This window comes from Chrysemys picta, chromosome 1, assembly GCF_011386835.1.
Source record: "Chrysemys picta bellii isolate R12L10 chromosome 1, ASM1138683v2, whole genome shotgun sequence".
Lineage (NCBI taxonomy): Eukaryota > Metazoa > Chordata > Testudines > Emydidae > Chrysemys > Chrysemys picta.
Window position 1 is genome coordinate 193,863,349 of NC_088791.1, and position 27,449 is coordinate 193,890,797.

The 27,449-nt window shown below is 39.3% G+C and overlaps 1 protein-coding gene across 16 annotated transcripts in view; it reads left to right on the forward strand.

Moving 5' to 3' along the window:
• Window positions 1-25,850, forward strand: part of TTC3 (tetratricopeptide repeat domain 3) — a 143,304-nt gene extending 117,454 nt beyond the window's left edge. For 14 of the 16 annotated variants that reach the window (XM_065590367.1, XM_065590376.1, XM_065590409.1 and 11 more), the window contains 13 exons: window positions 1,196-1,261; window positions 2,126-2,275; window positions 2,631-2,770; window positions 4,435-4,503; window positions 7,742-7,838; window positions 8,991-9,091; window positions 10,135-10,228; window positions 11,078-11,179; window positions 16,156-16,583; window positions 20,707-20,833; window positions 20,978-21,205; window positions 22,400-22,492; window positions 23,805-25,850. In XM_065590367.1, coding sequence (XP_065446439.1) covers window positions 1,196-1,261; window positions 2,126-2,275; window positions 2,631-2,770; window positions 4,435-4,503; window positions 7,742-7,838; window positions 8,991-9,091; window positions 10,135-10,228; window positions 11,078-11,179; window positions 16,156-16,583; window positions 20,707-20,833; window positions 20,978-21,205; window positions 22,400-22,492; window positions 23,805-23,912 — 1,803 coding nt within the window. In that variant the 3' untranslated portion in view covers window positions 23,913-25,850. Of the gene's footprint in view, window positions 1-1,195; window positions 1,262-2,125; window positions 2,276-2,630; window positions 2,771-4,434; window positions 4,504-7,741; window positions 7,839-8,990; window positions 9,092-10,134; window positions 10,229-11,077; window positions 11,180-16,155; window positions 16,584-20,706; window positions 20,834-20,977; window positions 21,206-22,399; window positions 22,493-23,804 lie in introns of those variants that run through there. The other 2 variants (XR_010600151.1, XM_065590397.1) reach the window with 2 other exon arrangements.
• Window positions 25,851-27,449: the final 1,599 nt, after the last annotated feature.

Here is a 27,449-nt window from a genome sequence, read left to right on the forward strand (position 1 = left end):
TTCTACAAATTGTGGATTTGCCTATTTTTGTAAATAAATTAAATAAAAATGTGCCTTCATCTCTCTTCAAACCAAAGGGAAGAAAATCAGATTGTTCTCCCTTTTTTTCCCATTTGGAAAACAGTTTTCAAACTAATACCTGCATATAATGAAAGACTTACAAAAAAGAACCCCTCATGTGCCTAATAATTGCATGTTTTTTCAGTGGTGCCATATTTAAATCATTGCAAGATCAGCAGAAGTAAACTTTTAAGACTTTTGGTACAGTGGGAAATGCAACTGCATCATATTTTTAGTAACTATTGTCTCAATATTAGGGATTTCTTAGGGACTCTGAAAGTTAATGGAGACAAAACAAAGAAAAGAAAACCCAAACATTTGTTGCTTCAAATAAGCATTTGAAAAAAAACCTTCCAAATAAAATTTGCATTTCTGAAACTACTGCAGGTAGTAGACATCTCACCTGGACACATGACCTTATTAGTGGAACAGGCAATGGTAGGAGTCCAGTGTCAGATTAATAAAGTACTATTAAAGCAATATAACAATTTTTATAGCTTGCTGATATTGAATTCCATTATCACCACTGTCCCTAATGAGGTTAACTTTTTTAGAGCTGTGTGTGCTACAGATTATCAAATGCAAATTTATAATTAAGCTGTATTTTCAGGTATTATACATTATTCATGGTAATAATTTGTTTTTTGAACTCAGAGTGGTATTTTCAAAGCATTCATTGTTGGCCTAACTCTGTTCTCATCAAAGTCCATGGTAAAACTCCCTCTGCCTTCAGTAAGAGCTGGAGGCCAGTCGTGAACACTTTTGAAAATCCTACCCTGAGCTTTCAGAGAAACTCTGCTTGTTCACTCAAGCTTCTTTTTAAGGAATCTGAGGGAAGGGATTGCTCTTTAAACATAATACAAATATCTGTTTGTTGACCTGAGAGTGGAGAAAGTTCAGCCAAAATATCCTGCATTTACTTACACATGCAACCATTTTAGGGAACTCATTTACAATATTGTTATCCTCAAGATGGTTCCTTCAAGTCTGGTAGACGGGAACTACTCATGATCTAAAAGAGAGCTTTAAGTTAGGCCCATCTACACTACAAAACTTTTAAGGGACTGGTTGCAAGTGTAGATGGGATATAATTTTTTATTTTTATTTAAATAACTAGTGGTTGTTTGTATTCTAGGTAAATCAGGAATTAGCAGACAGGGACGCTAATACCATGCCTTTTTATCCATTTGAAACTCAACAAGTAAGTACATGTATTTTTACTTGGGCAATATTTGATATGAAAGTCTTTGCTAATTAGATAAGGAAGAATTAAGGGCCCAACAAGAAGTGCACAGTGTCACTTAATTTAGTATCTCGCTATAAAACAACAAATTAGTCACTTAATAGATTTTTGTTTTACTACTATAGGATTTTTTTGTTTGTGGGACGAGTGCTTAAATCACCCAAACTACTTCCAAACTATATTAAAACATTTCATTTGTATAGATCAAGAGGAGCTTGAGATAAAAAGCATCCCCAAAAGGTTTAGTAGTGAAAGGATAAATCTGGCTGAAAATGACAGAGAATTTTAGTGACCTTTGGGGTTTGTTTGTTTGGTTTTTGTTTTTTTTCCCATCCATCTTGTTTGGACCTGCTTTTTAGTATGTCATAGTGTTGAATTTATAGAGGTCTAATGAAAAAGAAGTGGCAATTTTGGAGTTCAGGTTCTCTAGTTGTTGCCCAAACATTGGAGTCAGTTTCATGGTGAATTTTGCAATTCTTCCTTTCCAACAATTCTGAGCATGATTACATCCCTCCATTCTGGGATGTAGAAGTATCAAGTGGATAGGAGTATCTAACTCCCTGTAATGTTAAACGGCAGTTTTATACCCACATCAAGGGGGGGGGAACAGATCTTCAAAATGTTCATGCTAGTTCAGTGCTGAATCAGTAGTTGTTTCTTGAGTTGAATTCAAAATCTTTTTAACCTTTTATCAACAAAGTTCTCTAAGATCTTGGACCATAGTTCACATTAATCTTTTCCTATGAATGTATTGTGGACTCATGTTGTTACTTTAGGATACTGAGTGCTCTAACAAAAGTTCTTTCATAACCTAAATTTCAGGGAGATATTTTACGTATGGAAAAAGAGCATCAGGTATTACAAGAGCAACTTAAGGAAGCAAAGGAAAAATATGAACAGTTACAGTGCCGAAGCTCAGAAGAGACGAGTGTTTTAGAAGAGCAGTTAAAAAAAAAAGTTGAAGAAAATAAGGTAAATTTTTTACGCATACCCCAATGTAGGATAACAGATAAAGAGCAATTGGAATGATTTAAAAAACCCTCTTAGCTTTAGACAGCTTATTGATCAATAATGCACTTGAGACGTAAGTGGTAATCATCACAATAAAGCTTAGCTTTAACAACAGAATGCCTTTTTCACTTGTTCTGAGTAGCCCTGTTTATTTTCATCTAAATGTGAATCAAATGCTGGCCGGAACACTTGTTCTAATCAGCATGCATTTGCTAGGCTGTGTATCAATCAAAAAAAAACCCACAACTTACTTTAGTAATTTTTAAAAGAAATGTCTTTAAGAAACTACATTTTCTTAAATATTTTCTGCCTCTAGATTACACAAAGAGAGCTGGATTGGTTTCACCAAGATTTAGAAATGGAAGTTAAGAAATGGCAACAAGAAAAAAAAGAAAACCAAGAGAAATTAAAAGCAACAAAGAATACATCCAAAAAACTTGCAGATACCAATGAGATGTAAGTGTCCATTTTTGTTTGCATGATTTTAGAAATGGGAGCAGCAGTATAAGTACTTGAAATATTAGTTGACTAGAAATAAACCTTAAATATTGATTCTGTATATTACAACTGAATGGTAGAATAATTTGTATTATTGTTCTGACGATAAAAATCTACAAAATTGGTGATGGTTGTTAGCTGAGTAACATGTATGGAGTGAGAGTACATGCAACTAGACTTGTTTTCTTAGGGTCTGACACCCTTAAAAATCACATACCTTATTCTGTGATTAGCCCTACTGATATTGGTAGGTCTGCGTGCAGAATAATTTACATAACCAGGTTATATAATACCTTGTTTCCCATCTCAGACTACCATCTTCAGTATTGGGTTTTCCCTTTGCACTTCTTTGAGCACCCCCTAATTTTCCACTCCTTTTGAACTTTTCCTCTCTTCCCTCACCATCATTGATTACATATTCTATTCCCTCAACTCCTATGCTGCTCCTCCATTCCCACTACACAGTCATCCCAACCAAATCCCAACACTGGTTCACATTTCAGATTCACTTTCTGTGTTCATTCTGTCATGCAACAGAACATTTCTGGGGCAATCCAAAGACAACATTGATTTCCTCCTGCTTTGGTTCTGCCATTTCTTGATATAGTTACACCTGACTTCATGCCATCGTTGCATCTAATTAGCGTGTAGTTTTGATATTAGATTCAGAAGTACTGATTTTGCAGTTCAAAATGAAACTGCAAGCATTTCCTTATGCCTACTGTGTTTTTTATCCTGTCCTATAAACAGAAGCCCGAAAGGAGGATCCCAGTTCCATAGAGACTTATTATTAAGGGTGCACGTCCCTTACATGGGCTCCTATCATCCCCATGCTGTGGGGTTTCTTGGCAACAGGGCTCTCTGGCTGTGGATAAAAGGGCATTAACTAAATCAACTCCTCTCCAACCACCATACTCAGTGAGCACAGGCAATACTAGCAAATAAGAAATTTTCAAACGAGTGACGTACTAGATGAGTTGAGGGTTGGTTGTGGTATTATAATCATTTCTTATGCTTTCCAACAATGATCTTATCACTTCATAAATACTGACTGGTTTTTAGACGTCTTTCAGGTAGGTGTTGGATCACTGAACTTGGGTTAAGGTACATACATTTCTGCTTAAACATACTTTTCTTTTGCAGGTAAACACATTCAATACTGCTTTCTTTTAATTTGCAAAACGTGTATTGACCCTTGTTTAGTGATACATCCCTGATCGTCTTTGACATCTTCCTGTATTTTCATTGTCCTCTATTTACATAGACCACCTACCTCAGGAGACTTTGAACCTTGGATGTTTTTTGGGGGGGGGGTAATATATTTTTTTATATTTATTGATTAACCCTTCTTTTGTCTTGCTAGATGGGTTGGGTCACATCTTGAAATAATCTTCAATAACATTCAAATTACAAATTCACAGTGCTGATCTAGCAGAAAACAGATTTGTGGGATTAAGAGATTAAATCCTAAATGAACTACCTACAAAACTATAAATCAAATGCATAGACTTATTTGTCAACTATATTTGTGCAACTAAGGTTATAGAAGACTGTATTGTGGTTGTTGAGTAAATATTTTTCAAGCCAGACTTAATAGATTTCCTTGTTTATGATGCACGTAGGTACTTGAGGAACATCGATGAGAAGGACAAGCAATATACAGTGTATTTGGATAAATTCCTGGAGATCAGGTAACTTTTTTTTTTTTTTTTTAATAAATTCTTGCATCCCTAAGCACTATTGACTTATCTTAATTGGTTGGTGTTATTATCCTAACACTGTTGTCTGTTGTACTAGATACAATAAAGAATCATGAATACCAGATTTGAGTTGATAAGTAGTGGCTTATTTTGAGAATAAGCAAAATACTTAACTTTTTTTTTTTTTTTTAACTAACTGTAGTAGCATGCTTTACTGAAAACCACCTAAATACTAGTTACTTAGGGACATTATGGTTGTTGCTCTTCTTAAACACTTTTAAAAAGGATTTTTTCATAATTTTAGACTATGCAGCAGCAGGGCTAGAAAGAAGTACCTTATACCACCAAGGACAGGAAATCTTATTTGTAGTCTTAATGATCAAGAGATCTTAGACCTTAAATCAGGGGTTGGCAACCTGCCAAAGGCGGCACGCGAGCTGATTTTTACTGGCATGCTGCTGCCAGCCAGGGTTCCAGCCACCAGCCCTGCTCAACCCAATGCCTGCCTGGGTGAACGGATCCCCTGGTCAGCAGCGGGCTGAGTGGGGCTGGTGGCCAGGAGCCAGCGGACGGAACCCCAGACCGGCAGCTGGCTGAGCCGCTCAGCCTGCCATCGGTCTGGGGTTCTGCCCACCAGCCCCGCTCAGCCTGCTGACTGTCTGGGGTTGCAGCTGCTGGCCGGCAGTGAGCTGAGCAGGGCAGCGGCCGGGACCCCAGCTGGCAGGAGCCAGCGGAACCCCAAACTGGTAGCGGGTGAGCTGCTGCCGGTCTGGGGTTCTGTCCGCCACCCCTCTCAGCCCGCTGACGGTCTGGGGTTCCAGCTGCCGGCCCCTTGCCAGCCAGGGTTCTGGCCATCGTCCCTGTTCAGCCTGCTGCCGGCCTGTGATACCAGCCACTGGCCCTGCTCATCTCGCTGCTGGTCTGGGGTTCCAGCCGGGGTCCAGGCCTCCGGCCTGGGGCTCTGCTCCTGGTCGGGGCCCAGCACTCTGCAATTGCCCTGGGGTACTGGCAGCCAGCCCAGGGCTCTGCTCCTGGCCTGGCCCCAGCGCTCTGCAGCCGCCCCCAGCTTCTAAAAAAAATCTTGCATGTCTCGTACCCCTAGAAAGGGCATCTTGCACTCCCAAGGGGTGTGTGCACCCCAGGTTAAGAACCACTGCACTAAACTGATAAGATCTGCATTTTAATTTAATATTAAATGAAGCTTCTTAAACATTTTAAAAACTTTGTTTACTTGACATATAACAATAGTTTAGTTATATAATATAGACTTATAGAGAGAGACCTTCTAAAAACATTAAAATATATTACTGGCATGTGAAACCTTAAATTAGAGTGAATAAATGAAGACTCGGCACACCACTTCTGAAAGGTTGCCGACCCCTGCCTCAAACCTTTCACTTGAGTTGTTCTAGGCATCAAGAATTTTGGGGGAAAGAGTGAAACATTTTTGTAACAAGAAGTTGTAGAAGTGTGGCTACTGAATCTGTGCAGAATTTAGACTATCCATAGTAGTCGTAAGGGGAGATTGATTAGAGGGCAGATGAAGCAATGAAAGGTGCCATGACAAGTCAATAAATGTAAACTCTTACATCTAGGAACAAAAGTGCAGGCGTTTCTTACAGGATGGAGGACTCTCTTCTGGGAACAGTGACTCTAAAAATGACTTGAAGGCCACAGTAAATCATCAGCTGAACATGAGCTCCCAGAGTGATGCTGTGGCCAGATGGGCTAATATGATACTTGGGTGTATAAACAGGGGAACATTGAGTAGGAGTAGAGAGGTTATATTACCCTGTATTTGACACTGGTGCAACTGCTGCTGGAATATTATGTCCAGTTCTGGTGTCCACAATTCAAGAAGAAGGCTTTAAAAAAAAACTGAAGAGGGTTCAGAGAAGAGCTGCAAGAATGATTAAGGATTGGAAAATATGCCTTACAGCAAAAGACTGAAGGAGCTTAATCTATTTACCATATCAAAAAGAAGGTTAAGAGATGACTTGATTACTGTCAATAAGTACATACATGGGGAACAGAAGTTTGATAATAGAGGACTTTTCAATTTCTCAGGCAAAAGTATAACAAGATCCAGTGGCAGGAAGTTGAAGCTGGACAAATTCAGACTAGAAACAGGGTGTTTTTTGTTTGTTTGTTTGTTTTTTTAAACAGTGAGATAGTTAATTGCTGGAACAACTTAATAGGGGTTGTGGTGGATTCACCATCGCTGGAAATTTTTTAATCAAGATTGGATCTTTAAGATATGCTCTAGTTCAAAGAGGAAATAATTCAAGGAAGTTCTGTAGCCTGTATTGTGCAATATGTATTGTGCAATATGTCAGACTAGATGATCAGAGTGGTCTTTTCCGGGTTTAGAATATAAAAATCTATTAAATGCAATTTGGGTTGATTCCACAGATTATCAAATGCATATCACCACCATATGTATCTGTATGTGTGCGTGTGTTTTGCATTTATATCTCTGCAGCTCTCTTTATGCTCGCTCTCCTACTTTCCTTTTAGAAGCTGGAAAATAAAAATCTCTCCTCCACCCCAAGTCTTGGTCACCTTTCTCATTCTGCATTTGATCAGCCTGTCTCTTCCTCTGAAACAGCATCAACATTAATCGGAAAGCAGCCGTGGGAAATAATTTAAGTGCTGCTGCGGTACAGCAGGGGGAGCTCACATACTTATTGTAGTTATAGCAATCCTGTAGCCTTGCTCTCAGGCCTTGTCTACACTGGCAATTTACAGCACTGCAACTTTCTCACTCAGGGGGTGTGAAAAAACACCCTCCTGAGCGCAGCAAGTTTCAGCGCTGTAAAGCACCAGTGTAGACAGTGCACCAGCGCTAGGAGCTACACCCCTTGTGGAGGGAGCTCTCTCCCAGCGCTCTGCCGCGGCCACACACGCCACGTTAAAGCGCTGCCACAGCAGCGCTTTAACATTGCCAGTATAGACTAGCCCTTAGTTTCTTAGTATACAAGTGGTAGGTTTAGAATTATTCATAGTAAGTGTATCTGCCCCACCGTATTTAAGATGAGTTAGCACTGTCCTATAATTAGTCCAATATCCATGTCTACATGTAATGTACATAATGTAATTAGTGATGTTATTTTTATAGAAGAGGAAAAAAATGTGTTGTAGAGTTTTTGGAGTACAGTTCAAATGTAGATGGCATCCCAGTATTCTTTTTGACATCTTCATTTTTATTTTATTTTATTTTACTTCACAGTAATAAATTTGCCAATGAAAAAGTACAACTGGAGGAGCTAATAAAAAAGAGCAAAGATAATTACCAGGAGTGTATTAAAAGAGCTGTTGCAGCAGAGGTAAAACATGCTACACTAGAACCTTGCTCCTTTGCATTTCACTAATCCCCACAAAAAAGGTTGATCTGCCCACTTGTCAGAATAGATTTAATAGAGAGATCTGGTGAGGTCTCGTCTTAATGATGGCTTCATTATTGTTACAAAATCACTTACACAATATTTAATAGTATGCTCAATCAGCAAAGTATGTTTTGTGATGCGCTATCCTGGATATTTTTGTTCACTTCGTTGCTAATTCTCCATGGGTCTCCAAGACACTGCAACTTAGCAAGGTTCTATTGTATTTGTTCTGTGTATATATTTTTAGAAGCGGTTGGATGTTTGGGTCAATGTGATATATTGCCAGAAAATTTTTTAAAAGTTAAGTCTACTATTAAAAGGTAATTGCAATTAAATAATGTTTTATCCCTTTGACATGCACATAGTTTCCATTAGTGGGAATTACTCACAAAAAAGAATGTATCCTTTTTATTAAAAAATTACTGATCTTGAATAGGAATATCAGCACATCTATTTCTAGTGGTATTAGAATGCACAGATCCCTTTGAATATTTCATTCAAAGGCTGGCATCTTGTAAATAATAGGACTGTCCATAATAGTTCTCTTAGGTGATTTCCTCTAAAACCTGTATGGTTTTCTATATTCAGAATGCTTTGAACTCAAATTTCTTGAATAAAAGAGATGCTATGCAACTTTTCTTTTAAGGAAGTTTTGGATTGTTAAATTTGCTTGTGATTGCAAGTCGTGTGTTTAAAAAAAGATGGTCCTTATTGAGCTAGATGCCAATGCATCTGCCTTGAAATAGATAAATACCTTTTTAATCATAAAGATAATGCACAGTATCAAGTTTATCTGTTTTCAAAGGATGGGGATGGAAAGAGTTTCACTATTTATGAAAGTTTTAATGCTCAGCAGACTGTTTACAGCCATCTGAGAGTCATTAAGTTTCCTCACACAATTCTGCCATTGCATTTTAACGCTGCTTGAAATATCTCACTACAGAGATGTTCTAGAGCTAGGTCTTTCCTGAGTATGTTTACTAAAGACCAGATTGAGGCTGAATTTAGATTAATACTTACTTAGTTTTAACTGCTTGTGCTAAGGAAAATGCTTGTACTGTATGTCTTTTAAGTCACAGAATTTAATTTTAGGTGTCAGTACTTGAAAGTTGGAAGAACACTGAAGTATGCAAATTACGCAGCATAGCTGCAAATGCAGAAGCAAATCTTAAATTCCTAAAGTTAATGAGCAGGTATGCATTTAATACATCACTATAATTTGTGTAACAACTACAAAATAGAAACACAAGATAAGTCTAACTAGAGAACATTGTCACTATTTCATCTAGAATTACATTTTAGTCTAGATTCAGTGTACACACATGAAAATTCAGTAATTGCATATAATCGTTTTACCTTCTTGTTTTCTGGTTTTAGTATTGTTTTATATCCTCTCACTAATTTAGACTTGCTCTTATTTATTTAATGGAACTGTACATTTCTGTTGGAGGTAACAGGTATTCACATTGCCAGCTGCATTGGTGACTTTAAATAAATACCATCATAGATGTTTTTTAGACAGCTAACTACATCTTCTAGAATGTACTAACACCATGTTAAAGCTTTGTCCAAGAATGTGTTTTTGATGCCTTGCATCACATTTTAGGAGCCTGAAAAATTAAGTTCTGAAAGTTTAGGAAAGCAAAGTGGCATTCATTAGCTTTGCGAATTACATCAATTGTAAAGAATCTTTTCTTGGTTGCTAGCATTCAATCTCTGACCATGCAACATGGGAAAAATTCAGAGTAAAAGACTTCCCAGCTCTATGCCTGTTCTAGTTTAGCCCTGGTGGTTCATGCAGCTCAGACCTGCCCACGTTTTCCTGCCTGACGGTATGAGGAAGGGAGAAGGACTAGAAGGAGATGGAGCAAGACTGATGGGCATGGTGGAGCTCTGTTTCTGCATGTGAGGAGACAGAGCTGGGATTGGCTCCACCCAAGGGCCTGCCTCCTCCCTGCACAGCAACCTCTCCAGGTCTTGGGGTATCCTTAGGAGTCTGGCTGTTGCTTGAGGGTTCTTACTTTCCAAGACTGGCCAGTTCCTAAGGGTTAAATTAGTAGACAAACACTGATACTTGAATTTGTTAAAATTCTGTGTGACTGAAGCCTTCAGCTATGATTTACCTGGGAGGGGAAGGAGAGCATTACACTTTTGGGTAGCAGTTTTCTCTGTTGAAGAATCACTTACGAACTCAAGTTATCACATTATTTTGAACTGAAAATTTGAAATATTTCAGTGATCCCACTTCAGTGTTACCTCAGTTGAAGTCACAGATTGATTCTTGGGAAACATTTATTTCAAATATCAAGAAAGAAATGGAAAAAGTAGAAGTAAGTCTGTTTTCCAAACACATTTTCCTGTATTATAAGAGTCCTCCTTAATTATCTCTTCTTACCAAATGTAGAATTGTGATGTGCCTAGTTGGTTAAAAAAAGCAATATATATATCCTTTGTTTTAAAGATGGATGCAAACTGTTAGTTGGAAAATAATTTAACAATCATAAGTATTTGGATTTATATTTCCTTTATAATTTAATACAGATCTCAAATAGCTACTCTTAATGTATTTACTTAAATGAATAACTTGTAAGAGCCCTGATTGAAGCATACACACCAGTGTCTGTATGGAGCCATATTGAAATCAGCAGAGGTCCATGTGGGTTTGGGGTTCTTTTAAATGAAGCACCATTGACTTCAGTGGAGCTTCATGTGGGCCCAGGTGTTCACTCAGGCAGGCATCCTTGCTGAATTGGCCAAAAATGTGACAACCTTTTCTCATTAGCTTACCAAGTCCACATAACTTATAATGAGTCTTCTCTTACCTTTGGGGTAGGGGTATGGAAAACAAATAACAAGGCTGTTTACAAAAAAATAATAATAATAATCATCCTAGGAAGCTGAACAACTGGTAGTGGTACACAGTTGGAGAAGAATATTCCCAGTAATCCTAAATCTGTAAAATTAATGAATGTATCTTTCCATGGTTATATTTTTTTAATCTATACACTAACATAGCAAAAAGAAAATCAAACTTCTGTGTAGTCTTATTTCTATGTATTAGGTCTTTGGTCTCTCTCAAAATGTAATAGTGTTAATTGGTACTTTGAGGTCTTATTTTGGTGTAAGTGGAATAATATAAAGGCTGATTTGTTTTTGGTTTTCTTTGTCTTTTTCTGTAGTCTCAGTATGAAGAGAGAATTCACTTAGTGAAAAATGGTGCACAGCTAAATGATCTCTCTAAAGTGAAAGCTGCTGATCTTCAGTCCCCTCCTAGCATCTCAGTAAGTATCTCAACGCTGCTAACAACTCTACTTTGATTTTTTGTTTCAGAGAAAGCAAATGAAACCACTAAGTTCTTCTTTGAGATGTTGTCAATGTGAATCCCACTGTAGGAATGCTTGTGCTTCATGCATTTGAGATTGGAGATTTTTTTAATAAACATGTCTCTGCCACCTCGTATAGGGGCAGGAAGGGTGGGGTAGCAGTGATACTCCCTCAGTTCCCTTTTACTGCCTAGCAAGTGTCTTATCTGACACTGTCTTCAGAGATTATAAAACTGTTTTTTCAACCAACTTCAAAGAAATCTCCATCTTCACATTCTTTGGAATTGGATGTTTCAAAAAGAAAAGATTATCAGTGACACCCCCCCCCCCCCCCCTCCGGTACAGCAGGGCAAGGTGCTTTGTGTCAACTGCCACACCTCTTGGTAGGCTGCAAACCATTGCCTGTCCTGTGAGGGATTGATCTCTATCAAAGATGGACAAAGCCTCTTCTGCCTAGGAGAAAGCCACATCCCAGTCATGTGCCCTGTGTGCAAGGCCTTTTCTTCCAGGACCCACAAATCCAGGGATGCTTAGCTCAAACTACATCTGCTAGAGTAATCCATGTGAGTCAGTTTGGATACAGAGATGATCATCGCTACCAGAGCAAGGCCAGATTCACCAGCATTCTCTCGAGTGCACATCAGACCCGTTATCTGGCAGTAGAAAGAAGGAGCGCTACTTTACCGCGTTGTATCCAAATTCGTGTTATATCAGGTTGCGTTATATTGGGGTAGAGGTGTACCTTCCCACTGATTTCCTATGGTAATTATGGAAGTTAAGTAAGACAGCGCCACAGTTGTCCTCATTGCTGGCTACTGACCAAGGCACTGTTGGTTCTGGACCTGCTACAAGTGTCCATTCAACAGCCTAGTCAGCTCTCGGCCTCCTCAGACATGATCCCACAGCACCACAGCCAGATACTCCATCCAGATCTAAATTCACTGCATCTGACAGTGTGGATGTTGAGTGGTTGAGTAGCATGGACAAGGACTTCTCCCTAAAAGATCCAAGAAATCCTGATACGGAGCAGGAAGGCATCTACCAAAAAGACGTATTTGTCTCTAAGTGGAAGAGGTTATTGATGTGGGCCACTTAACATATAGTCTAGTTTCAGTCCAGGCGTTGATACTGAAGATTGTTGACTATTTATGGCATTTAAAGGAGGCTGGTTTCTTGTTCAGTTCTGTTAAGGTCCACCTCCCAACAGTTTTGGCATGCCATCTGCTTGTACAGTCATGCTCAGTTTTTTCTCACTAACAGTATCAAAGTTCCTCAAAAGGTTATTACATACATACCCACTAGTCAGAGAACCTACTCCTACCTGGGACCTCAACACAGTCCTCGTTAGACTCATGGAGCCTGCTCCCTTTGATCCACTTTCAGAGAGCTGCTTTACAGTTACCTCACTCGGAAGAGTCTTTGTGTTGGCTATCACTTCAGCCAGAAAAGGTAGTAAGCGTACAGAACTTATGGCTAACCCTCCCTAAATGACCATTTCATGGGGATAAAGTGGTGCTAAGACCTCACCAAACTTCATCCCCAAAGTAGTCCTCAGAATTTTATCTAAACCTATCAATCTACCCATCTCCTTCCCGAAACTACAGTCTGCACTTGGCAAAAAGAAGTTGCACACATTTAGACGTGTCCAGGACTTTGTTTTGTTGCATTGACAGGACCCTTCACACCGTCTCCCCATGTTTCTGGCTCTAGCTGGGCATTCTAAAGGTCAGGCCATCTCTTCACAGAGCAATGGATAACACAGTATCTCTCTCTGTTACCAGCTGGCTGGTGTATTTGGTGGGAGAGAGACTAAGTCTCACTCCACCAGAGCTCCAGCAGTACTATTCACGTGCTTCAGGAATATGCCTATATCAGAAATCTGCAAAGCAGTGAAATGGAAAAACCAACTGACCGTTGTCAAACATTATGCTTTGGACTTGGCACTGGACATGGCTGCTAAGTACTGTTTGACTGATGCAGCTGAAAAAAACCGATTACTTACCTTATAGTAACTAGTTCTTTTCTATTGTCCGTGTGAGTCCCATCACCTGCCTTCAATCCCTTCTTTGCAGAGTCCTCATCTAAACATGGGTTTCAAATTGCAAGAAAATGGAAGGTGGGTCACAGCTGCCCCTTCCTTATGTCCGGGCATGGGAGCACAAGGAGGCATATGGTGCAAGCGTGCCCCAAAACAGACTACTACTTTAAAACAAAAATCACAAGAACCTCCAATCTCATGTGCATTAGGCACATATGCACCCACATGCACTGGTATCAACTTGAACTGTAGGATATCCGCCCTTACTGTAGGGTCAGTAACTGTTCTTTCTCACCACCACCGGAAGAATTTTACTGTGTAAAACTAACATTCATTTAAATGGTAACTCTTGCTGATTTAAATCTATATTAATTCTTAAGACACTGACATTTTCCAGACTGTTTGACAAACAGAGCATTTATCTGTAATGTATATAATTTTTTGACAACATGACTGCCCTCATTAATTGTGGTCAAATAATATGACTGAAAACTTAGGGCATTCTGCAGTTTATACGTGGTGAGTTTTGGGCTGTTGGACAAAACAAATGCAGCTTTCTTGCAGACCTGTACTTGGTTAGTTCATTTGCTTGTCAGTCCCTTAAATGCCCTTTCAGCTCACATCTTATTAATATTGTAGTGAGTGAGTGAGCTTTGAAAATAACCAGAAAGGTTTGATGCTGTTTGTTTGGTCACCGGCCTCTTTTCTGTTTTTGTTAATTTGTATTCAGTAGCCACGCAACCTAGTCAGAATGGGGGCCCCATTGTACTGGGCACTGTACACACAACTTCCTTGGATAGTTTTGTTTTTAATTTTTTTTTTTCTGAATAGTTAATCCGGGTAGAGGTTCACCATTGAAATGTGAACCATTGAAAACCGTTCTCTCCTCTCTCCCCTTCCCTTTTCTTAAATATCATCTTTTTCTGTACTCTGAATACTGATCTCTTAAGTCCCTCTCAATCTACTTCATTCTTAGATAGTATTGTTATGGGTTGGATTAAACCTTGTTGAAATTGGTGGGTGTAATAGCTGCCTTTCATTCATGATAAATATAAAGAAGCCATTAAACATCTTTGTATAACCACACAGATGAAACAATAGGCATACCACCCAAAACACAGGCATATATGAAAACTTGAGCAGAAGCTGAACTATGTGGCCCAGGGGGATGGATATAACAAATGCTGGGGCTAAGGCATTGATTGGCGGAGCTGTGTACGTCTGAATGCCTCAGAGAAACAGCAGAAAGACTAGAGGAGCAAGGAAGCACCAGAGACAGCCTGAACAGGCACTGGGAACATGGTTCTGAGAAATGCTGAGGAGCTTGGAGCAAACAGTTTCCTATTCCTTTTTCTGAACACAGGAGGAATCAAATAGATATGATTGCATCAAGGATACCTGACTCAATCATATTCTCCTCCGAACAGAAACAACCCACAAGGCCCTGAACTTTGCCTAATCTTTCTGGTCAAAATGGGGTTACAATAGTTTTCATCTTCAGATCTGAGAAACATTACTAAAGGAGATAGTGTTATCCTGATTTTATAGATGGGGAAACTAAAACTAGCACTGTTCTCTCGCTGTGTTCTTGATCTTTTATCTGATTTCACTGTAGACTAATGCAAGGAAAACTTGTGCTAGGAGTGGTACAGAGATAAAATCACATTTACAAAACAGGTATTAAAATCTAATTCTAGAACATAAGAATGGTCATACTGGGTCAGACCAGTGGTCCATCTAGCCCAGTATCTGACAGTGGCCGGTGCCAGATGCTTCAGAGGGAATGAACAAAACAGGGCAATTTTGCGTGATCCATCCCCTGTCACCTGCTCCCAGCTTCTGGCAGTCAGAGCTTTAGGGACACCCAGAGCATGGGGTTGTGTCCCTGACCATGTTGACTTGCTTTTCGTATTCATAGAGTGGTAACTTATTCTAATAGTAATTCCATTGATTTGATTTCACTAGGTCTGCATGTAGAGTATAGCACTACTCATTATGAGTAAGTGGGCACAATTGTGTTCTAAGTGAGGATAAGTGTATCCTTTTTTAAAGAGCCCTGTGATGAAAATGAATTCTAACCCGGCAGAGCCTTTCAGGATGGTGAATATGGCAGCCATTTATTTCTTTAAATAAAAACCCATATATGGCTAAAGTTTAAATATATTCCTTTAAAAAAAATATTTAAATGCCTCTAACTGCTGGCTTTCTTGCCAGCCATCTTGGAATCTTTAACGAAGAAATGCCCACAGCCACTTTCAAAACATTCCTTCTGTAAAATCATGACGACTGGCCAGGACCATTTCTGTAGCTAAAACCATGGGAACTCTGTATAAGTTAAAATAATGGTAAGGGTTGCATTTGTGTGCACATTGTTTTAATTAGGCTTGGAGCAAATCTTGTCTATAGGTACTGCATGATTATCAGAAAGGGCATGATTTTGCATGTGTGCTATAAACAGGTTACCCCGCGTGGTAAATCAGGTCAGGATGAAGTGTTGTCTTTTACTGTGCATTTCCTTCTTAACTGCCTAAGGCCTTGGCTACACTTTGGGATTCACAGCGCTGCCGAGTGTAGTCGCGCCGCCAGCGCTGCGAGAGCTCTCCCGCAGCGCTGCAAGTACTCCACCTTTCCGAGGGGAATAGCTTGCAGCGCTGCAGGCACTGATTACACTGGCGCTTTACAGCGCTGCACTCGCTGTGCTCAGGGGGGGGGCGGGTGCATTTTCACACCCCTGAGCGCAGCAAGTTGCAGCACTGTACAGCGCCAGTGTAGCCAAGGCCTTAGTTAAGTACAGCCCAGTCCATGAAGTAGCTGTAGCCTTATCATGTTTGACAATAATACTTGACTAATATTTTAATTACTTTTCATCTTTCTGGGGAATTTTTTTTTTTTGTAGGTAATGCAAGGCAGTCCTCCTATTAATGATCCAGCCATCATAATGTATTCATCTCCACCTGTACGTCCCACTTTACTTCCTGCATTTTCAAGCTCCAAAGATCAAAGTCCGGTGCATTCCACACTTAATGTGCAAACTGGAAATAAAACAGCATGTAAAAGTCCTAATCCTTGTTTTCCAAAGAATGGATCAGTAGAAATACCCTTTGAAACGTTAGGAGCATCATACTCTGATCAAGTGCGAGTAGCCCAGCCATCAGGGATTTCTGGAAGTACTGCTCAGAACATACAGCCGAACCAAAGACAGCTAAATGATCCAGCATCAGCTACACACTTGGGAGCTGTTGGAATGCCAAACAAGAAGGCACTTTCAAAAGCACTTGATAATATCATTGAGCGTCTAACAGCTATATTTCCACACTATACAAGGTAATACTGTTCTAAAAGGTTTTTTTCTTTTCTTTATTTCTATCGTACTGGATTTCTTGCAGGGAGTCTCCTCATATTTTAGCTGGGAGCAGGATATGCTCTTGGGTAATTTTTCTCCCTATTTGGGGTTTATCTTCCCATTAATCTTGTAAAATGTTCAGCTGAAGGAAGATTCTCTGCGGGTACATGAGGCTAAATTTAATAGCATTTGAGTCTAAAGGGGTTAGGATTGGGGCAGCATACTTGGTAAGGTGTGCAAGATAGAGTCCACTCTGAGTTGACATGATAGCTGCGAAGGTGTGCAATAGAGGATCTTCCTTTAGACTTCACATTTGATTATACCTAGCCACATGCTCCAGATTATGGAATGTATGCATGCTATTACCAATTAGCTGCTAGTTTGCAGCACCTCCAAGTCCTGACAAAGGTGATGTGTCCACCCCACCCCCAATCTTCTTTCCTCTCTTATTAAGTGAGGAAATTCTGTAACCAGGACCCTTACATTATTGATAGAAAGTTATGATTACACTGTCAGATACACATTCTTAACTTTGCTCCCTTTTGTGTGTTTATACATTGACAGTCTAAAGCGTTACGTTATTTTTAAACACAATGCAATGCTACCCCAATTTTCTACATGTGCTACTGTGTACGTCAAAGTCCATTAGTCATTTATATGCAAATACTCAACAACAGTTACACAACAGATTAAGTATATACCATAGAAGTAATAGTAAAAAGTCCTGTTTATAGTACTTATAGACCACCTAAACATGCAGCCATTAGCTTTAGGTTATTTGCTTTGACCCCTAATTTGCACCTGCAGTTAGCTGTGCTTCTGCTTCAAAAGAGAAAATTATTCAGTACCTACCATAGATATCTTATACACTAATTCTAGTCTTCTCTCAAAGGTACAGTGATCTATTACAGCAATCATGTTGGTGCAAGTATAAAATCTGAATAAATATTGCAAGGTGGAGGTGTATCTAAGGTGGCAGGAAATTTCATATTCTATTGTAATTGAGGAATAGAATGTAATCCATGTAATTCAGCTCTGTGATAGTGTATGTACATGGGGGCAAAGTAGAGAAGTTGTTAGTGCAACCTTGGTATTCTTGCATTTTGAGTTCTTAACCATGCAACTGATCAGGCTCTCTTTAGTTTTTGTTTAGACTAAGCATAGAATATTAAATGTTTTTAATAGAATAATAAAATATGTTGAATAAGCGTCAGTCCCTTTACATACCATTAGGAATGTGACAAGGACAGTGGTACTTTATAAAAGGCCCTTGAGTTTTCTCTCAAACACCTTCTTTGACGTGCAGTAGAAAGTTACTAGAGCTCCTTCCAAAGTGTTGGATGTATACTAATTTTTAAATATGTACATACAAGAAGCATGCTAAAACATACACTGAAGATGAGGCAGAGCCACTCATTAAGGTTAGAAGTGTATTTTATTTTATCTCTTGAAAAAATTATCAACTTCTACATAAAACATACTTTTAGAATTACTTTGTTCCTAAGATTTTTGTCCTAGAAAAAACCCCATATAGGCTATTTCACCTGACTGTTCTGAAATCTCAAAATTGGCTAGGTAAATAGCAGTTTAGTGCATACAGTTTTTATGGATTTATAACTTGTAGTGCCAACTCAGGTAGTATGATTTAAAAAAAAAAATCACCTGTGAAGTTCTGCTATAAATTTCTGAAATATTTAGCTTGGTTTTTCTGCAGCCCAAGTTCTAAGGGCTAGTTCCCTCGTGTCTGCGGTTCCCAGAGCAGTTCATCTCTGTAACACAGTCCCAGCTGATTACATCCCCTACTGTAACTTGCCACCAAGTCTTCACTACCATAGTAGCAGTTCACTTTGCTTCCAATCATTTCTTTGCCAGCCTTGTTTTTAATTTTTTGGCTAGAAGTGAGCAACCTTTCTTCTCCCTTCCCTATTCTCTTCCCTTGTCTGTCCCATAAACACTGGTTAAATCTAAGCAGTGTTCCGTATGTGAGGCAGCATTTACAGGATCTTCAGAGGGCAAATTAATGCTGTGTCTATTCTCTGCCAGGACATGGGGCTCAGAGTCAGGGCAGGGGAGACCTGACATACCTGTCTGAGGAACCATGACTCCAATGTAGAAAACCCCTCCCACGAGACAAGTTATTGCGGGGGGGAGGGGGGTATAGCCAAAGATGAGGACGCCAGCCAGCTCGGGGTTAAGTCCTGGGGCAGACCCTGATCAGAATGAAAAAACAATGGGCACCAGATCCCCCACCCCCGATACAAAAGTGGATCCTAAACTCCCTAGGAAAAGAAGCAGGATTCCTACATAGCTCTCCTTCCCACACAAAGCTACGGACGCTAGCAGTCAGACCCCATTCCCAGTAAAGGGGAAGGTACAGGGAGATATTTCCATGGGACTCAAGAAATCCCACCCAAGCCATAGCCTGGTGACAACTCCTGCTGAGCAGATAAGAAGGGCCAAAAATCCAAAAAAATTATAAAGGTAAAGAAAAAAATTAAAAGAAATCTAAGAGTATTTCTCCTCTGATTCAGGCTCTGCCGCCTCTAATGAGGAAGGAGAGTTCTCATATTCAGGCTCTGTGCAGGGCATGGAAAACATGCAGCAAAGGTTTCTCACCCTCTAATAAATTTGAGACCATATGCAGAAAGGTTGCATCTGCTCTCCAGATCAACCAGAACTGGCACACGAGGACCAGCCTAAGGGCAAATACCTGCCTTCCAAATCCTTGCTTCTGACAACATTCTCACTGCACCCTTTTGAGGATGTGAACAGGGCTGAATGGGAAATACCTGACAAGGCTAAGCACATAAGCAGGTGTGCACTTAGATAAAAGTTGCAAACACCAAAAAGCACCATTACAGAAATGCCAAAGGATGATATTGCAGTGGCATCTCTAGCAAAAGAAATGGTAATCCTGGGTGAAGAGGATTTCTCTCCCAGTGATACAAAAAGGTGAAAGCCACCATAAAAGGAACAGGCCACTATATGCTTCACAAGAGACAGTCAGGATGGCCATGAAACCATGACAACAAAAGGACCAACCTGACTTCTAACCCCAGCAACAGACTTTATGGCAGATGCCTCAGTGGATGCAGTGAGATTCTCAGCTAGTGCCATGGAATCACATCTAACTGTGCCCTGGACTACAGATGCTTACTCCAAACAAATTCTTTGCTCACCCAAATACACAGGTTGTCTCCTGTCTGGAGAAAAAATGGATTAAGTTGTGGCAGACAGCACTTCCAAACCAAACTAGTAGTGTGTTGAGAAGGAACTACAAGCCCAGTAATATGCAGAAATACTCCTTGAATTTTCCGTTTCTCAGGAGAATGGTCTCTATTGACCACAGACAAGTGGGTGAGAAATAGTGAGTTGTGGCTACTCTCTGAGGGCCTCACCCATCCCTTCTTCATCCACTCCTCCATCTCAAGCAACTCCATCAAACCTGAATTAACATTGCAACTATTTCCTTGAGTCAGCCCATTGTGGTTAAAACATCTAGATGCTGGTGTTTAATTATTTCAGATTGGTGTTATATAAGAGCAGTGCAAACTAGACACTGACAGAATGGTATCTAGAAGTGTGTCTACTAAATGCATTTTAAAATGTCAACCTCTCTCTCTCTTCTCCCCCCCCCCTTTTTTTTTTAAGAGGGCCACTACTATAAATCTAAAGCAGGGATTGGCAACCTTTGGCATGCGGCCCGCCAGGGTACTCCCCTTGGTGGGCTGGGCCAGCTTGTTTACCTGCCACGTTTGCAGGTTCATCTGATCGCAGCCCCCATTGGCCACAGTTCGCTGCTCCAGGCCAATGGGGGCAGCAGCGCAGGCCGAGGGATGTGCTGGCCCCCATTGGCCTGGAGCGGCGAAACGCAGCCAATGGGAACTGCAATCGGCCGAACCTGCGGATGCAGCAGGTAAACAAGCCGGCCCGGCCCACCAAGGGGCTTACCCTGGTGGGCTGCGTGCCAAAGGTTGCCAATCCCTGATCTAAAGCCTTTAAGCAAAGGCTTTTTTTTTTTTTTTTTTTTACTGTAACTGTGCTGACTGAATCACAATGTAAACTGTTGTAAAACTCTGTTCTTTACTTTTTCCCCCCTTGCAGTTTTGATCTTACTAACTTCATAAAAGAAGTACAAATTAAAAATGGAAACAAACTTTCAGGATTGAGCTCAGATGAAATCCTTACCCGAGTGACCGAACTCATTCTGGACCATCAAAATAAGAAAAAGGTACATGGCAGATGTCAGACTTTTTTTGCACCGTAATTGATTAAAATGGTGAAACAAAGCTGAAGAGTGTACTGAATGTTCTTTAGCAAATGCATGGCATAATGCTTGATGATGATAAAAATTTCCTTTGCAATACCTCTGTAGGCTCCGACCTCAGCAAAGAGAACCGAAAAGCCAGCATCCTGCGCTGTAACTCAGACTCTGAAAGTAGCCAAGTCTGCCGTGGGAAATGTGTCTAGCCTCTCCAAGGCAAGGCCTTCCTATAAAACTGTTGCAAACAAAACAACTCAGCCATCACAGCCAACCCACCAGCCGTGGAGACTTGTTGGAAGACCATCACAATCAAAATGGATAAAATCAAATGATTCTACTGTAAGTTTTCTTTACTCTTCCACTAATTTATATATATATATATATATATGTGTGTGTGTATTCAATCGATGTATCAAAGCACAAGGAGCAATTTTATGATGCACTACTCCATGGTTTTTAATTAAGTCAAGGTAGTATATCTTACAAAAAATTCAACTAGGAAATCAAAACTTTTATATTTTAAAAAAGAAAATCTGTATTATTTGCTTCAGTAATGTTCTTAGAAGATACTTTATAAAATATCTTCATTAGTCAGATAAGATCTCTGTGCATTGCGGTAATTAATGAGACAGCGTGTAAATACTTGGCAGTAAGTGCAGCACAGCTCACACACACACACACACACACACACACACACACACACACACACACACACACACACACACACACACACACACACACACACACACACACACACCTCCCCCCCCATGAGAGATGCCTTTTTTTTAATGCCTGTTGCTTTAGGCATTGTAAGCCAATTCTCTGAGTGTTCCCTGGTCTTCAGAGCAGAGAACTGGAAAATCTCTCCCTGTGTTTTGCTCCTGGCTGTGCCACTAACTTGCTGCAGAACTTCAGACAAGTCACTCATACGCTTCCTGCATCAATATACTTCTTTGTAAAATGGTGATGGGTACCCTACTTGATATCTTCCCCACAAAGTGCTTTGAAATACTTATTATTCACTTTCCTAGCCTCTATTTTTAGAAGCATAATGTATGTAACAGCACTATCAGGTGTGATCATGTATGAGGCTTTATTTTAAAGGTGATTTGAGAAGGCAGAACAAGATTTATCTGAGGTGTTTGCAGGATGCAATTACCATAAAATGCAAATAAAAATGGGAGATGGGATTCCCAGACTTTCAATCACTAAACTTTGCCTTTTTGTAAAAACGTCATTGCTCTGTCTTCAAATGCATTCCATAATGGTGTCTCAGCTTCAGTAGCATCACTTGCATTAACAACTTACTTTGAAGTACTGTTGTTCTGTTCTGTTGTGCCTTTAAAAAAGATAGGAGAAATGGATTTGTTTACAATAGGTTGTAAGCTCTTCAGGGCAGGATCTATGCCTGTTTTATGTTTGGAAGGCAATCAACCCACTGTGTTACAACTAGCTGACTATACTTGATTGATTTTTTTAAAGTAGTTGCTAACCTTACATAAAATATATATATTTAAATTATTTTATCTCTAGACATCGGATGATGATCCCTGCATAATATGCCATGAAGAGCTAAGCCAGGATGATATGTGTGTGCTAGAATGTGGACACAGTTTTCACAGACGGGTAAGGGTTAATAATTTTTTTTATATTCTCATACTATTTACATGTGAGTCTTTTTTGAACCTACCTATCTGGTGTAAAAATATTTTTTGAATTAGACAGATTTCCCTTTTCAAAAAAGCCCCCAGTTGTATAGTATTTAGCATTGATATTAAAGTAGTAATTCATATATTGTTTTTTATTGTATCCCTTGTAATAACTCATTGTATGTTTGAGAATATTCCTCTTTTGTATTTTCAGTTGGCAAAATTTTCTTGTATTTTAGAGAGCTAGACACTAAAATGGTTTTGTTAAACTACCATTTAAGCTTAAAAATAAAGCTGACTGCAACCCATCTATTCAAAGTTTCATAAAGTTACTAATTAATTACATCTTTCTGCATCACTTCAAAAAACTAAAGTGCTATAGAAATGCTAAGGTCATTAGCTAGGCTACGATTTTGTCATGGACATTTTTAATAAAAGTCACGGACAGGTCACGGGCAATTAACAAAAATTCACAGAAGCTGTGACCTGTCCCTGACTTTTATTAAAAATGTCCATGACAAAAAGGGGGAGAGAGGGAGGATCCAGCACCCTGCCCCATGGCTGGCAGAGCCCCCTGCCTGCAGCAGCTGGGGAGCTGCCAGGGGATCCCCTGTGGGGACTGGAGTTTCTGGGGGATTCCCCATGCTGTGGGGGCCCCCGCCACTCCAGGGAAGGTGGGGTAGCCTGCAGCTCCCAGCCGCTGTGGGCTGAAGTCACAGAGGTCTGTGGAAGTCATGGATTCCTCTGCAACCTCCATGACCAAATCGTAGCCTTACTCATTAGCAATCAAACTCCAGACCTGTAATAGGAACACAAGCTTCATTGCCAGTATTTTGTTAAAAGGGTAGGCAACCATGAAAATAGCTACATCTATAGTAAGTTCTTACAGTAAGGAAGAATCAAAATTGTAAACTAAAGTACATTATCTACTGGTATGTAGGACTTTATTAAAGTTGATAATTGAAAAGCTGTCCATGTGCACTTCATTATTATTATTATTATTATTATTATTTTTTGAGTTTCCAAACTTTAAAAATAAGTGTAATAAAAGTAATTGTATAATTGGTGTACACCAGAAATTGGTTTTAAAAAAAACCCATAGTCTGTGAAGCATCATGGAACCAGAGGCTGTATTTTTTCCAACACGAAATCTTAACTTATGATTGAATGCTTTGGACAACTATCTATTTTTCAATGTATTTTTGTTAGTATTTATCACTAAGTTGAAAACTCTTAGTATAGCTGAAATTAACTAAAGGTTTCTGACATTCTCTTGCCATCTTTTACAGTGTATTGGAACCTGGCTTAAAACACAAAGTACATGCCCAACATGTCGAGTTCATGCTCTATTACCTGAAGATTTCCCTAAGCTTCCTGGACGAAACCGACATGCTTAAATTTTGCCTTATTAATATTCAGATTAGCAAGAAGATGCAATTCATATTAGTAGCTGCAAATAAATAATCTTGGTAACAAATGTGTATGTGTAATGTGCTGCCTAGAAACATAAGCGAAATCCTGGCTCTGTTGAAGTCAATGAAGCCAGAATTTCACTGAGTGCTCTAGGTCATGAGAAATAAATATTATCATTTTTATTCCAATTAAAATTTGAAGAAAAAAAATCAAACCAGTTAATTTTTAATACTGAAAATGTTGGCTTTTTTCCTGATTACTGGCCAAATGGATGTGTATATTAACACACCATAGGCTATCTTGAAGAGGATTTTATGTAGCTTTCTTTTATGTAATTATCCGGTTCGTATATTTAAACTGAACAAAATGTATATCCCAAATGTATCAGGGTAAAACATGGGGTATTTTTTTATTTTAAAGGGATACCTAAGCCACGTAGGCCACCAAATATACTTTTCTCTAGGGAAGGCCTATGTGCTTCATCCCTGGAAGATGAAGAGTGATCTCTCTTGAGAATTCAAGCAAAAGGTTATATAATTACATAAACCACTATTAAGGAACATAATTTTTGGGACCTAAATACTGTCCTTTTTTTGAAAGTTCTCTACCTTTAAAAGGTCCGATCAGATACTATTTGATTCCAAATTTAGCATTTGTAAAAATTTGTCAATTAAAAAAAAACAAAACTTCAGCTGACGTTTACATGAAAAAGAAATCAAAATTCCAATTAGCTCATTTAATTAACATTCTCCTGCAAAGTTGGACCACAAACATTACCATGTTGCTTCAGTGTAAAAAATAAATACTAACTTTTTCTCAGCTTGGTCAGTGGAAATAAATTAAACTGCTTAAATAATGAAAAGTAGGATCTTTTAAAACTTCAGTTTTAATTAGCTGTGCTGTTTGTAAGGTTTTTTTTAAATGATTTTTTTTAAATAAGATTAAAATCTATACATTTCCTAATCACAAAGTAGTGATTGTAGTTAAAGGCTTCAAATCACAACTTGTTCAGAATCCATATCATAACTGTTGGGTTTTCTCCCCTACAGATAATGTTTCCATACTAATACTGTTTTTGTATAAACCACAACTTTAAGTATTTTGAATTAGACTAGATTATTTTATATTTTGAATAACCACTATTATGTGTTAACATTTTCTGATTTTAGACCTCCAAGCGAATGATTTATTCACTTTTATCATGTTTATTTTTACTCTAACTCACTACATGGTTTAAACCTTCTACTGCTACATGCAGTTTCTGATTTTTGTTTAAAGTGACGTAAGAACTTAACATTTACAGTTAGAGGAAAATGTATTTTTTGAAGATGAATCAAGTATCATCATTAGTATTTAAATTGAAATTGTATTCTGTGCATGGACACTGGCTTATCTCTTGTTCTCTGATATGGGTAAATGCATCTGGAAAACTGATTTGTTACATTACTTTTTATTGAACCAGTCTAAAATGTTTATCTGAACTAAGCTTAGTGTTGGTCTTTTTGAATTGTCCCCTCAATCACAACAATGTGCTTGCATTTGGGGCATTTTTTAAAATATCTGCTCAGAACTGCCTCTACTGCCCTAATATTTTGCATTAGTCTTGTAGCATTTTCTTCAAGTTTTGAAGATCAATACTGGTTAAGAGTTAAGATCTGTTAATTGCTGAGTATCTTGTCATAGCAACCTGAAGACCAAAACTAGGTTACGTACCACTAAACATTTCAGACTCTGAAAATGTCAAGAGTATTAAAGTTGACTGGTTACATGAAATAAAATGTCTAATGTAACATAATCCTCCCACACACAGCCTATTTATACTTCTTTTGAAGTTTTTTGTTAAATCTACCTAGTAATCAATTTAGTATGTTTAATGTTAATTTGAGGCTTGTGATCAAGTAAAATTATTTCTACATCTAAAATGTGTGGTTTCTTTGTATAAGTTCATAGTTACATATGTAAAACACACTCACTAAGTTCTTACTTCCACTGATTAGGAACTCACATCTTACCTAAACATAATTTAAGATTTCCTTTCTTAGGCATAACCTCTCTCCCAATCCATGATTTTGCCACAAAATGAGTTTGATACCCCCTGTTGTACACAAATGTTCATAGGTATACTGACGTGGAAGTATGGGGATATGGAGGTAAGCTAAAGTCCTGAGAAATCAGAATATCGTTGGGAAATATCACAGCTTGAGTTCTATCCGACTTTTTCTTTTTTCTTTCGCTGAGATCTAGTATTACTCTGGATGTCCTGATGTGCCCATGCCCCCACCCCCAAACAACATGAAAACATAAAGGGTGGAGCAGGGCCAACCAACTCTTAATTTCTTCTTACCACCCTGGCATTGAGAAAGAACTTGGGCTCTACCCACCTTCTGCCCCACATTTACACCTCATTAGAGTAGTTACTTAGTTGTAGTTAGCTGCTTGTTTTTATATTGCCAGTGGGCAAAATTAAACAAAATAATTTGTTGTTAGTTTTATTATATTAAGTACAGTTCTCCATACAGGGGCCTTAGACTTCATGGCAGAATTTAAATCTCTGATGTCTTAAATCTTGTCCCAACTGTGGTGTTTCTATGCCTCTTAATGACTGGCACTCTAGGTTCCTTTTTCGTTTTGGAGAAGAGTATATCCTGGATCATTGTTCTCTCTGACACTGCTTCTTGAAGTGGTCTCAGAAGGCAAGGCATGCCGACTTAAAGCTTTCTATTGGAGCGCCCAACGACGCTCGCCTCAGACTCTGAAAAGAGAGAGGTGGCCAAGGGACAAACCCCCAAGCAGTCCATTACTGTTAGCACCCCTGTGAAATGTGAACCCCTGAACTCTTGGGCTGCCTCCTTGACCAGAAACTTCAGTTGTTAGTTACTGAGATTTGAAGGGCACAACAGGCCTCCTTGATGCAGTCAACCTTGTTCTGGGGGAGGACGTTCCAAAGACAAGCCTAAACATAGGTCTCCTTCTTCAGTACTTATGAAACCAAGAAACAAGTCACCATTTCTTGGACTCATCTCAGGCTTCACTGTCAAAAAGTAGTAAACTACCCAAGACTGGGTCCCTCCAACACCTCAACACTGACCATGTATTGAGTGAGTCCAGTATCATCCAGCTCTGCAGACCACAGTCCCTTTGGTACACACTCCTAAGCGCCAGCACTCTGTATAGATACTCTATACCTGTGTCCTCAGCACCAAGTTTTCCAACACTGACATTCTGAAGCCCAGCATCTCCCACAATTACAATACACCTCTACCCCAATATAACGCGACCTGATATAACACGAATTCGGAAATAACGTGGTAAAGCAGCGCTCGGGGGGGGGGAGGGAGGCTGCGCACTCCAGTGGATCAAAGCAAGTTCGATATAACGCGGTTTCACCTATAACGCGGTATGATTTTTTCGGCTCCCGAGGACAGCGTTATATCGGGGTAGAGGTGTATGTATGGGTTATTGCCCTCCTGGCTGCCGTTTCCAGAGGCAGCTCACAGCTGTAGCTCAACCTGTTCAAGTCA